Consider the following 17,694-nt stretch of genomic DNA (forward strand, 5'->3'; position numbering starts at 1 on the left):
CGAAACAGCCCTTCTAAGTAAGATTGATTTTTAACATTTTTTTTACACTGGCCTCTGGCGAACGGTAGCCAAAGTTTCGGGAAGCTACCAGCATAAAATATAACCCCATTGAGGTTATTATTAAAGTAACTAGATTATCATTTCCGCGAACAGTACTTCATTAAGACAGAATTTTATAGATGTAGAAAGACTACAAAATTTTTCCCAAAACACCAAAACTCGTATACCATATCGAGTTTCTAACGCTTTTGACAGTTCTAAGAATAATACATAAAAAATTTACAAACTTAAAACAAAAGCAGTTAGAAGCTTGGATTCCAAATCTGTTGTTCTATTTTATCAACAATAACTTGACTTGACCTGATTTTTTTCTATAATTCAACAGGTTTCAATTAAGTAAAAATCAACAATTTTTAAAATATCTAAGAAAAAACATTTTTTTAGTGTACCTGTACAAAAAAAAGTCATTATGAAATAAATTTTAGACAATACTCTGCAGTCAAAAAATTTGATATTTTTCTTTTGGAACTTCCCGGCTCGTTGCCTCCATCACCACACTTACTTAATCAAAATTCAAACTTGGGAATCTAGCTAGCAAACTTTCCGAATTAAATTAAATATGACAGAAGCTGACATTACAACACCCTCGAAGCACTTATATCATTTTCGTTAAATTAATAAATGTCGAGATTACGTCAACACAAACTCCACGCATAGACACCCGATAGTTTCTTAAGCAAGCGAGAAACGCACTTCCCAAATGAAATTCTTGCCACATCATGATTTTTCCTAGTGGCAGAGTTTATGAGTACGTGGCAGAGCTTCGTCATGAATTATTCAACGATGTATTTGTAACAAATATATCACCTAGAGTTATCCTCTCTCTATTTGAAATCGCCTAAGTCGGTCCACTGAATTATGGCCGTCTATTTATATTGGGTTCGTGCAACTTGCAATCGAAGCAGGATTTACAAATGTAAATGCTTGTTGAACGTTTTAAGCAATTAGTCTTGAATAACAGCAGCAAACATAATTACACTTAAGAAGTAATTGAAAATAAAGTAAAAATATATATCTAAAAATATAATCAAATCCGGTAAATCAAGTTTTATCAGCATCCCCCAAACACCTCTTTTTAATTAAACTAAAATTGTAGCAAAATCTACAGCTCCATGTCTTCAAATAAAAGAAGATTTTGTCCAATTTTGAAATTGTTTACTCCTATGATATTTTTCACTGTTACCTTAATTAATTATTCCCATAACTTAACGCTATTTTGCCTATACATAGGCAAGGTGTCTCAAAATGGACGGCCGTGCTTCTGGGCTTTGTTTTAAGAGCCTAACATAAATCGAAAATTAAGAGTAGAAAATTTCCCGATTGTCCTTCGTTATCAAGTTATTGATAGAAAAAACTAAAATTTATCATTCAAACTTTACTAAAAACGAATATTATTGTAAAGCATGATATTTTCAACATCTGTAGTCACAAAATATGCTCAAATGGGTTGCCTCCTAGTTCAAAACACACATTCGCGCGGTTTAGTATAGAATCACAGCAGCCTAAAAACGAGTTACATTTTCAGAATTGCGTTAACCTTTTTCTAAATCTAACCAATTCAGAACTGATGATGTAAGGTAATCCACCTCTCAGGAAAATTTTCATTCAAAAAATTTTTCACTGGTATTATGGTGCACCATAATGTTTTAACCAACAATAAAATCTAACTGCTAAGGAAACTTCATCGAGCAGTGGTAGTGGTACATTTTCATTTAAAAATTGAAGACACAAGGTTGAAGTAAGACGGTTAGATATAATGCATGTACGATAATAATATATTATAATACTAGTTTATAAACAAGCCTTTAAAACACGCACGACGGGTTTAAGAACACAATGCGTCAGCGGAGTGCTTTAACGTCGTAAGTGTTTTAAAGGCGCTTATAAACGAGTGTTAAACGCTATTTTTTACTATACCTGCCCATTTACGATCTTTTATGAGCATTGAAAAAAGTTGAATTTCCACAATAAAATTATCAAAGGTTGTTTGTGAATCGTTTTCGTAGAAACGGTTACTAGTTTACGTTGTTAAGCACATCAAATGTCAGCGGAAACTTTGACAAGTTTGGGTTTTTTCATTTTGAGTGAAATAATGTTAGCTTTAGAGCAGACATTTTTTATTGTTGCAAGTTATTACAAAAATGCTGTACAAGATGAAAATGGTGAATGGTCATTTTCACTTCCAGTTTTGTGTGGAAAATTTCCAGCAAAAATTGTGGCCAACTGTAGAATATTAATTGTCGCCTACTCTAATTGATTTTTTTTTTAATGGCACGGTACAATCTCAAAATTCTTCCACAAAAGACTGCATCAGTGTGGACAAATTCTATGGTATTTGTCATAAAATCGGCTTGTAAACATTGTTAACGTTAACGTGGTTGTAAATTTGCTTAGTTATTAAAATTTTGAGCCTTTTTTTTCGGAAATTTATTATTATTCCAACTTATCAAATCATAAATTAGACTGGAGGTCCTAACAGATTAATTTGAAATAAATTAAAATTTTTGTTAATGTTTTTTTCCTAGTAAGGTTAGTACTTATTATGTAATGTATTTTATACATTTCATAATTTTAATTTAATCAGAAAAAGGTGTTTTGGGTGTGACTCACCTGGTTATATGTTCGTAATCAAATTCTAAAACAATGTGCTAACTGAAAAATATTTCCCTACAAATTTCAATTTCAAGTGATACTACAAATTTTTCATATTTTCAATACTGCATGAAAACATTTATTAATCATGCTTTTTATGAAGGAAATGCGTTTCGTTTCACCCAGACCATTTAATGAAATGTTCGCTATACATATATTCACTAAAGCAAAAACTAAAAAAGTAAAAACAAAGTGTATGCAATTTTGTAAGTTAGTATTTTTATTTTCAAACTACCAACATTTAAATATGAGAATTCCTTTTGGCATTTGTACATTTCTGTTTGAGTTAACATCATTAAAATCAACTTTTGCAATTTTATTTTATTCAACTTCTACCACATTGTTAGATATGCAGACTAAATACATATTCCCATCTAAATTTAAACTAATTCTTTTAATTTTAGTCAATTTTATAGCACATTATATTTCATTGCAAAACGCAGTTGCTTTTAATTAGGTTATATTTCACTTTTATTTACACACGTTTAATAATATGTCTGGTTTTATCGTGGCGCTATTAAAATAGTGTTTTATAGTAGGCACCCTACAATAAAGTTAGGCGAATTTTACCGAATACCTTAAAAATTCGGATGAATTCGAGTCAACAAATCACAAACTGTGGTCAAGTAAATATTTGTCCTATCACCGAGTGATTTATGTAAAATTATTCAATCCGGACTTTATCCGGTTTTGTCAATAATTACAAATCAATAAAAACTTAATTACCTGTAAAATAAATAAATAATTTAATAAAACCACAGAGTTTTATTCTTCGAAATATCGGCGCCACTTCTCCATAAAACTGTCATTGAATTTTTCTCCATCCCCATTCTTGCTCTAATTTATTTCATTACGGCTTTAAAACATTTACGATCATCGCCAATTCGAATTTTCTCACGACTGGGCCACCCTGTATGAAGTCAACCCCGTTTCCGGGCCAGCGGCCCATCCACGACATTTATTTATTATACTTATGAGCATATAAACGAGTCGTTCATTTGCTGGCCGGGAGTTAATGAAGATTACAGCACGCTGCAATAAATTAACCCGTCTGACACCTGTTGGGTCCCGCGTTTTACATCTCCACGCATGCAACGTCATCTTTTGCACTTCCTTCAAATATTTAAATGTATATTATAACGTTTTCGTGCGAAAAATCGACGGTTTGTGGGACGAGAGCACCGGTGGAAGACGTCACGATGTGCATGGAAGAGACTGCTATTTAGATGTTTTGCATGAAATGTGGCAAATTATCGACTTCTTAGTTTCGGTTCGTTAAGGATGAGCCGCCGGCTGTGGAACACGAGGAAACGGATTGTGGAGAATTACGATGTTACACAAATCTAATCAGAGGAGATAAGTAATGACCCTTTGTTCGAGACAGGGTTGCCTATTTTAGCCATTTTCAGAAAAACATCACCAGAGAAAGCATTTTATTTTATTTTTTCTCACTACTAGTTGTAAAAGGTACCATTATTTAATTTGTCGAGAGGTTGTAAAGTTGTTTTTTAAAGTTGTTCTTCTCTCCTAGTAGTCAATAATCATTTTCATTATACACCAAGGGTAATAATGTATTAGAGGTGGGTAAACACCGCTATTGGAGAGTATTCCATTGATTCCCATATGACTAGAATATTATAACTATAAAAAATAAATTAAACAAAACTGTTACATTACAAGTATACTAACGCAAGTATTTCGAGATAAAAGTAAAGCAAAATCAAACAAAAAAGACAAAGGACCAGTTTCATAATCGATTTAAAGAAACGTTAAAATTAATGTTGGTTTAGAATGCAAAATTTTTGTCAACAGATCTGTAATCAGCACAATCTAAACAATATTTAATTTAAAGCTTTTTTAAATACGATTACGAAACTGAACCTTAAACATCCTCATTAAAAAACATCAGAATAATTCCACCTCTAATACTTCTGTCTATGTCAAAACTGTCAAAACCACAAATGGGTTTATTTTGTGTTGAAATAATTCCGGCAGTAGTACACATTTTAACACTTTTAGTTTTTTCTTTCCAGTTTTTGTTATTCAGAAGTACAAAAATGACATCACCACATTTACGATAAGAATTAAAAATACTTCCAACTTAAGCTAATAACAATAAGTCAGGTAAGTCATTAATTCCTGTAGGTAATAGTGAAATAACAAAAATAATAGTTATTTCAAAGTTATAGTTATTTCTGAGTAATAAGTATAGTGAAAAAAATGTTATATAAAACACAAAATATATTTGTAGCCTCGCATTTATTATTAATATAAAATAAAAAAATCTTTTCTACCTTGTGATATAATATACTATTTTAATCTAACATGCAATTTTTACCGATCAAAAAATTATTTTTCTATTTTTCGCCTGAAAGAAAGCTCATTTCGACACCAAAACCAATGCTTTAATAAACCATTTCAACACCAATTCGGGTGCTAAAATAAACTAGTACAATTTACTTTCTAGAGGTTGGTGATTTTCAGCGGCGTTTTGAGCGATTTCTCTGATTTCTGGTGGTGTGCATGAAATATTTGCAGTATTCATTGTTAATTCAACAAAATTTTGAAAAATATTCGAGACTTCAAACTTCGAAAATCGATTTTTTCAAACTTTGTGACATTTATTACCAACCACCACCTCATTAGGGCAAAAAAAAATGTCTTATGTTAAAAAAGCACGTAAACCGCGCAAAATAGAAAAAATAGCATAAAAAACATGATAGCCTGATTGCGTAGAAAATGGTTTATAGGACACAGGGAAATAAAACATTAAATTCGTCGCGACATTTCGATACTTTAATGGTATCTTCTTCAGGCGAAGAATTCTCGTTGGTTCAGCGTGTGAAGCATCAGTTCCTCCTTGACTTGTGTCATGCAATTTTGGCTATTTGCTAGACTTTATTTTAAATCGTTACACTTTGCTTTCCTTTTTTATTGGTTTATTTTTGGAAAGCTTTTGTTTCATGTGGCATAACACTGCGCATGTCCTAGATTTTTTTTCAAACATTAATTTAGCTCAAAATTTAAGTCCTCATCCACAAAAAATGAAATTTGTGTAGTCAGACAAACAACTTTCAATAGAACGAATTTTTATATTGCATTTTTCTCATTTTTGAGAATGACGGAAATGACAAAAAAAATCATGAAATCATAGATTTTCTAAATACTTACCTATAATAATTTCCCCTAAAAATAAATCACCAACTCAAATAAAATTTGTGTAAGCTGATACAGTTCCTTAAGTTTTCCAAATTTTTTTTTTTTGAAAGTAATAAGAGAAAAAATTCAAGAAAATCGTAAAAATATTCTAGACAACAAAAAGCGGTGGCTAGTTTGTAAACGACTAAGCCCCATAATACAGACACAAATTTTGTGTGGAAATAGATTTTTCAATGTTCAATAACACACCAGTGGTTTGACCTTTTTGAAATACATAATAGCTTAAAATATAATCGAACAATTTTTTTAAACTCAATTGGAAGAATTTTAGTTTCGAGTTATTTGCTTGAGACAACATAAAGCCATCACAATTCCCCCCATTTCGCTTTTGAATGGCAGAGCGAACAAATTCCCGAGCACTTAATCTCGCGTCGAACTGTTAATTACATTCGGGGCATTCATCCATCAATCGATTTTTGAGTTGGTACCACCGTTACGGCCATAATTACATTTAATAACAAGCAAGTATACGTGCACACGTTCGTTATGAGTGATGCAACCCAACCGCCAGCAGGCCGCACTAACAAAGCTAATATATTCACCGGAAATTCAGCCACAAAGAAACTTACCCTCAAACGTTGATCCGCCACTGTCCAAACTCGACTCGCGTAATCGTTCGAAGCACCCAAAATCATCGTACCAGAAGAGTCAAAATCGACGGCCATCACACCAGCGTTGCTGCCCACTAGCATGCCTTTGCTTTCGCAAGCTCCTAAAATGCGAAAAAATAGGAAACAAAAATAAAAACAACGAAATGGACATGAAACGTTTATTTTGAACACAGACATGACATGAAGGGTCAGGACTGACCTTTGGATATCTCCCAAAGCTTCACTTTTCGGTCGGCGCCTCCGGTGGCCACCAGCCGGTCCACGGGACTCCACTTCACGGCGTTTACTTCGCCGTCGTGCGCGTCCTAACAAAAAAAGCAAGTTACTTTTATTTAACTTACAATATTATTCAAGAACTTTCCCTAAACATCACCAAACTTTTCGTATTTTTTTGCATTTCTAAAATTGGACAGATGCCCCGACAAGTAATAGTCGCAAATAGCATTCGTTATTTTTTTTTTTTGACCAAAAACTTTTGAGAACTTTTTCACCACTTTTTCTTAATTCTTTTGCATGCCCAAAAAACTAAATTTAATCACAAGTGGCGCTCGTGTTTTTCTATTTTATTATTCAATTCTTATTTTAGAAAAATGTTTCTAATCTAATCATTTTTGTTTAAAAAATTATGACGTTGCGAATGGACTGGATTATGCAGCCAAGAACAAAGGCCTTTTACACCGGAACTGTTACGAGATGGTTTTTGTTTTTGTACCATTTTTCAGAAAATTATTACAACAACAAATCAGTCTTAGCCAAGCTCCCGTACGAGTTACTTGAATTGTAATAATTATGCGGATAAATTATTAGTTATTTGGTGGTTCAGTGCGAAATTGTGTTGAAATGGGAGCTGTTCATACAGTGAGTGTGTGTTGTGCATTTACGAGTGCCTAATAGACATTTAGTAGTGCGCGATTTTTAAAATTTCGAGTGATTAGTGCCAATGAATGAAATTTTCAGACAATCGTGCTACAAGGAACTGGATTAAAGAGTAAGTCAACAACTTTTTAGACAAATCCCATTTAAATATTATTAACATTTTCAACAAATTTAATAAAAACAGTGTACTGATTTTGTATTTTTTTATTTCAGTAGGTCCGTTCTATAAAGATGAAGGGAATCGCTACAAATGGTAGCAGAAGAAGATGCCATATAAGGTCAGTACARTTTAATTTTTAATTTTTTTGGTTTATTGCAAAGTGTGAATTGGTGATTTTTCAGTGAAACAGTAAGTATGTATTTGTTAATTTATAAAGAGAAATTAGTTGTGTTTTAAATAAAATGCATTATTTCTCAAATTCTTTTTTAAAATGTGTAAAAGACGAGGCTGTTATTAACAATTTGAAAGTAAATCTTAAAATATTAAAATTAAATTCAAATTTAATTATCGAGTTACAAAAAACAGCCCTATTACAAACTTGTAATATTGTAAGGAAATGTCTCAATACTAACAAAAGTTATCAAAAATAATTAATTCAATTAATAATTAGTTATTTATTATACAAGACGATAAAAAATTGTTTATCTACGAGTGAAAAGGTTAAGGTTGTGAGTGACGAAGTCACGAGTGGAATTTTTTTCACGAGTAGATAAACAAATTTTATTGTCGTGTATAATATTTTGTTTTATTTTGTACACATTACCAGAATTTCTTGAATATAAACAGTAGATAAAAATTACTTTATTTCATTAGACGATAAAAGACTAGTTTATCTACTGAAATTAGTAGATAAAAGCACTCTTTAACATTGAGTACAAAATAAAATTCATTAAGTTGTGAGGCGAAAGATCTGTAGTGACGCGAGATTGAGGAGTTTAGGAGGTTCGTCTTACATTAATCTCAATTCAAAATTCATTCATTTGTCAGAAAATTATGTCTTGAATTTGCCAAATGGTTTCTTCTTCTTTTGCCGAGCCAAATATTATATTTATTATTTGTGTATTATAAGCGCAAAAGCCCTACACACCTCAATATAATAATGTGAGTAAATACATGAAACATAATACGAATAAAACATTTACAGTTTGTTCTAAAAAAATTGATTATAATCAATATTTAACACAAAACAATGCTCAAAAACTGGTAAATTTGCCAGATAACTGATAGGTATTAATGTTACTAATCAAGACATACGTTCTTTTTAACACCTCTTATATTTTTATTATCTATTAAGCGCACTCTTAGATGAGATATCCTGTATAATGATGTTTGGTAAAAACTTACAAATTTAACGCTTGCCTTCGTGGGAATGGTAGACTGACAAGCAGGTCCAAACCCTTCTTGTAGCTCCTCCGGTGACACCCCCCTCGTGTCCCTACACGCCTCTTCGATCTCCTTCTGCATCTTGGCAAATCTTTTCCTGTAAAAAAAATTCTCTTCGTTGATAACCTCCTCCTCATGACTACAGGACAAAACTCGGTTTTGAAAGAAAAAAAACATACCTGAAACGGCCGAAAGTGCTGCGCACTAGGTGATTACCGCCATCGCTGAAAATCATAAAGAAGCAAATCGTCTACTGACATGCAAACAAAAACAAAACACATGCTAATTAGAGCTAGATTTTTCGAGCGTATGCCAGATGAATAATTCTAGGGTGAATTCAGCTGATCTTAGACCTTTGCCAAGTTCGAGGAAAGACATATACAACGAGAGGAAACTGACAAGCTCATTAATACCCGGACGCGGAGTAAAGCACGAGGATAAAGTTACCTATTAATATGGTAGATTTTTCATTATAACAAGGCTTTTTGTTTCCGCGTTTCGTGATTAGGAATTCTTCGTATATCATTCGCTTGCGTGGTTGAGTTTGTTGCATTATTGGAATTTCTGTGGGATGGCAGGAATTTCGCCATTTAGATTTTTTTGGCACACTGCATGAGGCCGAGAGAAATATTAACGAGTGAGACTTTTAAATCGACGACCTTAAAAAAATCAGCAATATTTAGATAATACTCCTAATAAAAAAATCTAGACAAATTAGCAGACTCAAATCGTGTTGATATTATTCACAACTTTCCCAAATAACAATAAAAAATTTGATAAATAATAAAACCCCAAAGAAGTATGTATTTTATATTCCTTCCCCCAATGTATGTTTTGCGATTGGCTCTTCGTTATTTCATTTTTTTATTATTAATTAATAATTAATTATTAGTAATCAATTAATTAATTGATTAATAACTGTTATATTCTATATCATAACCCGTATTCCAATTTGGTATTCGCCCCCTTGTAATTTTCTTATTTTTATAAAAACATATAACATATAACAAACCATAAATATTTGTAAGGGCCAATTTCATAATAGAATTAAAGACACTTTAAAGTTAATGTTGGTTTAGAATGTGCTGATTACTATGGACTTGTTGACAAAAATTTGACATTCTAAACCAACATTAATTTTAAAGTCCCTTTAAATCGATTATGAAACTGGCCCTAAATGCGTTAACAAAATCTATTAGATAAAAATCATCAATCTACCTTTACAATGACATACGTCAAAAAGGTGACTCAACTTTCTTTTTCAAATTGCACCCTAACGTGCTTGTGGAGAACAGTGAATCCGACAAGCTCAAACGTGTATTAAAAATGGTGGAAATAATTTTGAACAGTTCGGTTAAAGTTTTCAACAAAAAAAAAACTGATTAACTTTTTTGAAATTTTGTCAAATTATCTCCAAAAAAAAGTTTTATTTAACTTATTACTCATTTTATTCATTTTACAAGAAATTTTCTACACACATTATCTTTTATTTGGCTCTTGTTTATTTTGATATTAATTTTATTCGTTTGCATCGTTTCAGCAGGTATTACCTTTCATCATTTTTGTTTTTTAACTTTTAAACTCCCCTTTAAATGAAAACAATTATTTTCTCTTGTTTTACATTAAAAATTCATTTATCTTTTTGTAAAGGTGGAAAAGGTAGGTAATAAACAAACATGTAAGAAAATGAATCACGCTGGTTTTATTACTTTCCAAACCTTATAAATTAAAAACAAAAAATCAATTTTTTAGTTTTACTTCTGTTAATTTCAATTATTTGCCAATTTACTTTATTTTACTAATTAGAGCCAATTTCATAATCGAATTAAAGGAACTTTAAAGTTAATGTTGGTTTAGAATGTGAAACTTTTCTCAGGAAGTCCGTAGGAATGAGCACATTATAAACAACATTTAATTTAATGCTCCTTTAAATTCAATTATGAAACTGGCCCTTAATCCTATACATGGAAAAATTCGTAAATAATATTTTTTTCCTCATATCTGTAGTTACATAGAAATAAACATGTAAAAATAATGTATTCTTTATCCTTCCTCACAGCTTGTTATACGATGATTACAAATAAATTTCTGATCAAAGTGACCTGAACTTTAAAATTAGGTTGGCAACACCAAATCGTTGGTGATAATAAATTGTGAAATAAATGAGAATTGACTATAAAAGTGTGACGTTTGAATTTGATAGATATGTTACCAACCTAATTTTAGACTCATAGAACACTTCCATTGGAAATTTATGCACAATTAAAAATATAAATCTTGAATCTACTGTTTAACCGATTAACCATTTAACTGGTTAATTAGTTAACCGTTTATCTAATTTAACCGATTAACTAGTTAATTGATTTAACCGGTTAATTTGGATTAACTAATTGGCTGATAAACTAATTAACCTGAATAAATTTTATGGCCGGTTTGGTCGGCCAAATTATACAGTACTAGTTTTAATGAATAGACTCATATATAGGGTGTTAGGAAAAAGCCTTAACGAACTAGCTTTAACATCGTCTCTGGACTGACTTCATCACACTTTATATAGTTGTGAAACCAATTTAAAAACGGGGTAAAATTGACATTTTAACTTTATTCTTATCTACATGAGTTTCAAAAAAACAGGACAGAATCCTTGAAATATCTTTTTAAATAACCTTTAAAATTGAAGCAAAATCTTTGAAAAATGTTAATTTTTAAATATACCTTAAAAACAAGGCAAAATGTTCTGAAGGAGCCTTACTTGTAGTGACATGCAATATTTCTCCAATATTTCTTTAACTCAACAAATTCATTCATTCTCACACAAAAACAACAAAAAAATAAATTAAATTGAATAAAAAATACACCATTTAATATCAATTACCTATCTCAAAAATAAAATTATTAAAAAATAAAATAATTAGTTATGTAACAAGCGCCGAAAGAGACACATAGAGCATATCGAGCGAGAATGCGGAACGCCGTAAGCCAGTTCGATTGCGGTTTTCAGCGAGAGTCACATACATAATTTTTTGTGTACCCTTTTGCTAAATTACAATAAATAACACTTATACTATTCATGTTTATGACAGTTTGGGTTAAGTTAAATTTATGAATTTGTAATACCAACACTAAACCTAGACCAAACAAATTCCCTAACAATTCAACTTTAAAAATGCATTTTTAGACATAACCACTGAATATTTTAAAATATAACGTCGGAAATTATAGTCTGCTTTAGATAAAGTTTACTTTTGCAAATTAGTTAATTTTTTTACTTCTAATTCAGGTTTTGCAGATCTAGAAAATTTTTCGTTCATTACAGTGAGTGAGATTACGTGAATCAAAAATTGACAGTTTCGGTTATGGCAACACAAAAAATTAATTATAGTCCACTTGTTTTATCGTAATTATCCAAATCAAATAAGTGTCACGTTTCGAGAATGTAAATACGTTTATCTCTTATCTCTTTCAAACATAAGTTTTACATAATTCTTTCAAATTCAAATTTTCCACCAAGCCCAATTATTCAATTTTTTGCATTTCAAGACAGAACTAATTCTTCTAATTTCCTGCCAACAGTCAAAAACCGACTTTTACTAAAACTACAAAGCCAAGCAAAAACAAATCTGAAAGCACAAATAAATTAGTGCCAGTTGTGAAAAAAAGTGAAGAGTAAAATGCAATTCCATCACCAGCCACACCCCCAACAACTTACTTGAGGAAATTCTCGTTTTCTTCATTCATTCTATCGGCGTCTTTCGTTTTATATTTCATGAAACGGTCAAGTAATTGCCTATTTTCGTCCTAGAAAATAATTTTGAATGATATGTAATTGAGGGGTTTTGGCACGAGTTAAGTACCTGAAGCTTACGCATCTTGTCTTCAAGACACGTGAAGGCCAGATGAAGGGCCTGGTGCTCGTCCCTAAGAGCCTCATTTAGGAGATTTAATTCCTTGTTGTTGCGGTCGAAAAGTGAGATTTCGGCTTGGAGACTCGCGATTTTAGCTGCACTCTCGGCAAGACTGGCAAAATAAGAATTAAACTATCACACCTAACCTCAAAACGAACAAACCTTATGTCTCTCGCCACTAGTGATTTCTCTTTTTCTTGAAGTTTGGCGTTCAGATCGATAATTTGTTGGGAATTCTCCCCTTTTCGTCTATGCAACTCGGTGAGCTCCTCTTGCTGGCTTAACAACTTCTGTTCCAAAATTTGTATTTTTTCCTGGAGGCGGCTATCGCCGCCGCCCCCAGACCTATCCCCGTCCACCCGCAACTTCTCATTCTGTATCGACAATTGCAAGTTTTCGTGCTTCAAAGCATTCACATTATCGAATATTTTATTATCTGGAAGTAGAAATCAAAACAAACTTTTGAGGTTATGTCCCTAACTCACGCTGTGCTATGAGATCCTGGAAGCAATGGGTTTGAATCTTGTTGCGTTTTTGTAATTTGGTCAGAATTTCTTCCCTCCAGTTGACTTCAGCTGCTGCCATTTTATTAAATTGGGGAGGCTTGCATTGGAGATAGAAATCAGACTGACATGAAACATACAGAGAACGACCTTGAATGCTTGGAAAATAATTGCTTTGAATAAATTAACGTAATTTATTTGCACGAGCCGGAAATTATGAGTGATTAAAGCACAAACATTGAAAATTTTTCTGGGGGGGATTTATTTTGACAACTGTGACAGTTGTGACAGATGGCAACGTGATAAAACAGCTGATTACGGACACAATGCGCATGTGCGAGCTTTTTTTTTTTACAAAACTTTAATGAAAAAAAATATCGAACTCATTTGGGAACCACAGACTGAAATAATAACAAACCAAGTCTAACCATTGCTATTATTATTAATCACTAATAATTAATAATTATTTTGTTGTATAGTTGGTTGCATAATCACATTTATTGCATTCATTTGTTTCCTCAATTGGCACAGGATAAGAATAAAACACCCCTCATGTTATATTACATTTTATTTCAGAAATATTGAACCTACATTGTCCTAATGTTTCAAATAAATGCAAACTTTTAAAACGCTACACTACTTTTTATCAAATTATGTTAGGAATACCCTTTAGTTCATTTTTTAAGTAGGTAGGTACACTTATTTGAGGAAGCAATCACTTGTATAAGTTTTAATGAATGTGTTTTTCGTTTTTTTTTAATTTTTTAGTGTTCAATCGTAACTGAAATAATGACTTCTTTACATAAAATCGACAATGGCACTTATCTATAAATTTATAACAGCGGAAAATTATGAAAATTAAACCCCACTGCCTTAAAAGAGAACAATTATCTCACTATCAAAAATTGAAAAGCTTTATAGTACAATATTTCATAAATCTAGAATTTGATGCGTTTCACAGTTGGTTTTCCCATCAAAATTTCCTAGTCATCCTCGAATCGGATATGTTTTTCGTTAACAAGCTCGCGAACCAATCAAATCAAAGCAAGAAATGAGTGAGGTCGTAATCAGAATTTTGACGTTGTCGAGTTATTCGCATTTTTAATAGTACTTGTGAGCACTTTTAACATCATTAATCACATTATATAATAATTACGGTTAAGTTTTTAATACTTCAGACGTATTGCTATATTTTTTCTTATATTGAAGCAAATTATCGTTTCTTTACGTTGTTTTCAAATTTCATTGAATTGTGCGTTGTGTAGGTTTAGAAACTATGAAACTACTGATGAAGATCGGGTGTCGAACGAAACGTTACATTCAACATCTCTATTTCTAATCCTATACTTAGCAAACGAAACAAATTCGGCTTTGGTATCAGCGTGTCTTTGGAAGTACTGCAAAACCCGTTTGGCTAAAGAAAAACGAAAAAACACAAAACACTAGCGATTTCATTTTTTTTCAGACTACTGTGTCAAGTATGTGTGTGTGTGTGTGTGGTGTGTTGGTGCAGCTTCTTTCACTGTTAATTCACTTCAATAAACACCGGTGAAAGCGTGGCTCAGAAGTTCTGCAGTGAGCCGTATTCCAATGAAGGCTGTTGTCAGTAGACCCAAGAGACGGGAATCCATTGAGGAGTGGTCTGGACGCGCTCGATGGCCGCTTCCAAGGCCGCGATCGTCTCGTCGATATCATTGTTAACGATTGTTAAGTCGAAGTAGTGCCCGTAGGCCTGACGCAACATGTCAGATTCTTTGGCGAGTCGTTCTAAACTACCGTCGTACTGGCAAAAAATACACAACAATCAAAACAAATACTATTAGCCAAGTAATGAAGCCTTTGAATATGCTAGTTAACGGATGATTCAGTTATTATTTGTTCAACTGACGTCAACGAGCACACGAGAAGATACACAGAGCTTAATTAGACTGTCATAAAAACCCTTATCATTATTGATGATAGACTAATAACGTGACAGGTGTAACAAGAATCCTCCCTATTATTAGGTACAGCAAATAGCAACCAATGGCTTCATTACAATTACGGGTTCATACATTAAAGATATTTACTCAATTTGTGCTACGGAAAAACAAATTTGAGGAAGATATCGAAGGATCAAATAATTAAATTCACCAGATCTGAGCTGTAAACGATTACAAACAAGACTAGGGTTTACGCTTTTTTTACATAAATCTCGGAAAAAACGAAGTTTTCATCTCCAAAGTGTGCTCAACCGTTTGAAAAGGGCAAGAATAACACTACTTTGGCATAACTTGGTAAATTTTCGACTTGTTTTTGACAAAATTATGCAAAATAATTCCATTTCTGGGTCATAAACGTACCAAAGCGCTCCGAAAACAGGCAAAAATACGACTTGATTTGCTAATTTTAATTCAAAAACTTGCTTAAAGACTTTAAAAATAAGACCGAACAACCGAGCAATTTTGTGGTTTTTCGGCTTATTTTATCTCGATTAAAAATTAGTTATATCGAGTAAAACAAATTAAAATAAAATTTAGCTATTTTTTGTATACGCTCCCAAACATAGCGATTTTGCGGACTCATTTGAGTCCCCAAAATGAGTCTTTTTCGGACGCAATAAAATAGTACCCAACATTGGTTAAAAATAGCTACTTATGTATCAAGTACGCAAAATAGGGTTTTAGGGGACGAATCGTAATTAATGACAAGGCGACGTAGGAGTACCTAAAATAACCGTTTTGTGTACTATTTTATTGAGTCCGAAAAAAACTCATTTTGGGAGCGTATACAAAAAAATCAGTTTAAACTTTTTTTTATTTCCAGGTGTGTTTCAGCAAGATCTTGCAAACTAAATGAGGCACTGTTTCAAAAACTAAAACAAGCAAAACAAGCTAAATTAATATGAGTTTCAATCTATTCTGGTAATATTTCTGACAGTTAAACAAAATTTATCGAAAAAAAGTTTTTAGCTAAAAAACGTGATTAAACACTCGAAAAAGACAAAAATAACATCATTTTTGACCTCATTTGGTTAATTCTTGGTTTGTTTTGTACAAAATTTTGCAACATAATTTCATTTCTGCTTCAAAAATGTATTAAAGCGCTCGGAAAACAGACAAAAATACGACTTAGTTTACTAATTTTTCACTCTCTCAGAAAAAAATTAAGATTCTAATTCAAAAAGTTGCTTAAAAGAGATAAAAAAAACACCATTCTCAAGCATATTTTGTGTTTTTTCGGCTTGAAATAGAGAAAAACAAACAAAATAAAATCAAATTGAATTTATTTATTTATTTTTTATTTTATTTATTTATTTTTTCGTTTATTTTTTTAGGTGTTAAAAACAAACTAATTTGACAGAAACAAGCTGTGAATTTCGGTCTATTCTAGTAATATTTCTGAGAGTTAAACATTTTGAAAAAAAAAGTTTTTATTTCAAAAACGTGATTAAACATTCTAAAAAGACAAAAATAACACCATTTTCGAACTAATTTGGTAAATTTTCGGCTCGTTTTTAACAATATTTTCAGAATTGTACTTAACCACTCGAAAACAGGCAAAAATACGACTTAATTTGTTGATTTTTCAATCTATCACAAAAAATTAGATTTTAATTCAAAAACTTGTTTTAAGACTTAAAAAAGAAAAACTAACACCATCTCGAGCAAATTTTGTGGTCTTTCTGCTTATTTTTGACGAAATCTCGTTTAAAAATGAGCTAAATCGAGTAAAACAAATATAATAACATAAATTTGGCGTTTTTTATATATTTTTAGACGCGTTTCGGAAAATAAATAAAGCACTGTTTCAAAAACAAACTAAATTAAGCAAAACAAACTAAAATAATATGAATTTCGATGTAATCTGGTAATTTCTCGAAAAAAAAAATGTTTTTATGTTAAAAACGTGACTAAACACACACAAAAGGCAGAAATAACATAACTTTTAGCCTGACTTGATAACTTTTCACCTTAATTTTAATTAAACTAAGCCTTTCTATCCGAAAACGATGCTAAAACACTCAAAAAAGCCAAAAACAATTTCATTTTCGGTGAAATTTAGGAGTTTTTTGACCATGTATAGCAATATCTTGTAAAAAAACAATTATAAAACTATTTTTTAAATAATTTGGTGGTTGTTCAACTTATTTTTGAGGAAATTTGGAGAGATAGCAAAGTTTCTAGCTGAAAAACGTGCAAAATACTCAAAAAATGCCCAATAATTGTTTGATTTAATTTTATTCCTTGACGATTACGCGAAGAAAAAAGCTAATTCTGCTAAATGTTTTAGGAAATACAAGTATTTAGTTTTAAAAAAACAATTTCAAAATGTATTAATATTCTGTTGTACCTAACTGCAGTTGTATTCCTAAAATGTTTACAAAAATTTTCACCAAATCACTAATAAAAATGATCAGATCTGGTGAAATTTCATAAGACCTCGTAACACTGAATAAAAACGACATTCTTCGGTTGAGTTGGAAAAAAACTCAAAAATATCTA

The 17,694-nt window shown here is 31.6% G+C and overlaps 2 protein-coding genes across 12 annotated transcripts in view; both read right to left on the reverse strand.

The window, feature by feature from the left end:
- The window catches only part of LOC123009501 (autophagy-related protein 16-1), a 159,128-nt gene extending 145,614 nt beyond the window's left edge, over window positions 1-13,514 (reverse strand). For 2 of the 3 annotated variants that reach the window (XM_044405873.1, XM_044405872.1), the window contains exons 1-8: window positions 13,193-13,514; window positions 12,870-13,143; window positions 12,657-12,819; window positions 12,512-12,600; window positions 8,982-9,026; window positions 8,764-8,899; window positions 6,742-6,847; window positions 6,501-6,643 (exon numbers count right to left, since the gene is read on the reverse strand). In XM_044405873.1, the coding sequence (XP_044261808.1) occupies window positions 6,501-6,643; window positions 6,742-6,847; window positions 8,764-8,899; window positions 8,982-9,026; window positions 12,512-12,600; window positions 12,657-12,819; window positions 12,870-13,143; window positions 13,193-13,292 (1,056 nt within the window). In that variant the 5' untranslated portion in view covers window positions 13,293-13,514. The remainder of the gene's footprint in view (window positions 1-6,500; window positions 6,644-6,741; window positions 6,848-8,763; window positions 8,900-8,981; window positions 9,027-12,511; window positions 12,601-12,656; window positions 12,820-12,869; window positions 13,144-13,192) is intronic. The other variant, XM_044405874.1, reaches the window with a different exon arrangement.
- A 246-nt stretch (window positions 13,515-13,760) lies between these two features.
- LOC123009472 (peripheral plasma membrane protein CASK) overlaps window positions 13,761-17,694 on the reverse strand; it is a 68,582-nt gene continuing 64,648 nt past the window's right edge. For 8 of the 9 annotated variants that reach the window (XM_044405821.1, XM_044405828.1, XM_044405825.1 and 5 more), the window contains one exon: window positions 13,761-14,993. In XM_044405821.1, coding sequence (XP_044261756.1) covers window positions 14,814-14,993 — 180 coding nt within the window. In that variant the 3' untranslated portion in view covers window positions 13,761-14,813. The remainder of the gene's footprint in view (window positions 14,994-17,694) is intronic. The other variant, XM_044405830.1, reaches the window with a different exon arrangement.

The sequence above is a fragment of the Tribolium madens genome, unplaced genomic scaffold, assembly GCF_015345945.1.
Source record: "Tribolium madens isolate multiple individuals breed KSU strain unplaced genomic scaffold, Tmad_KSU_1.1 Scaffold_7;HRSCAF=85;Tcas5.2_LG10, whole genome shotgun sequence".
NCBI classification, from domain to species: Eukaryota; Metazoa; Arthropoda; class Insecta; order Coleoptera; family Tenebrionidae; genus Tribolium; species Tribolium madens.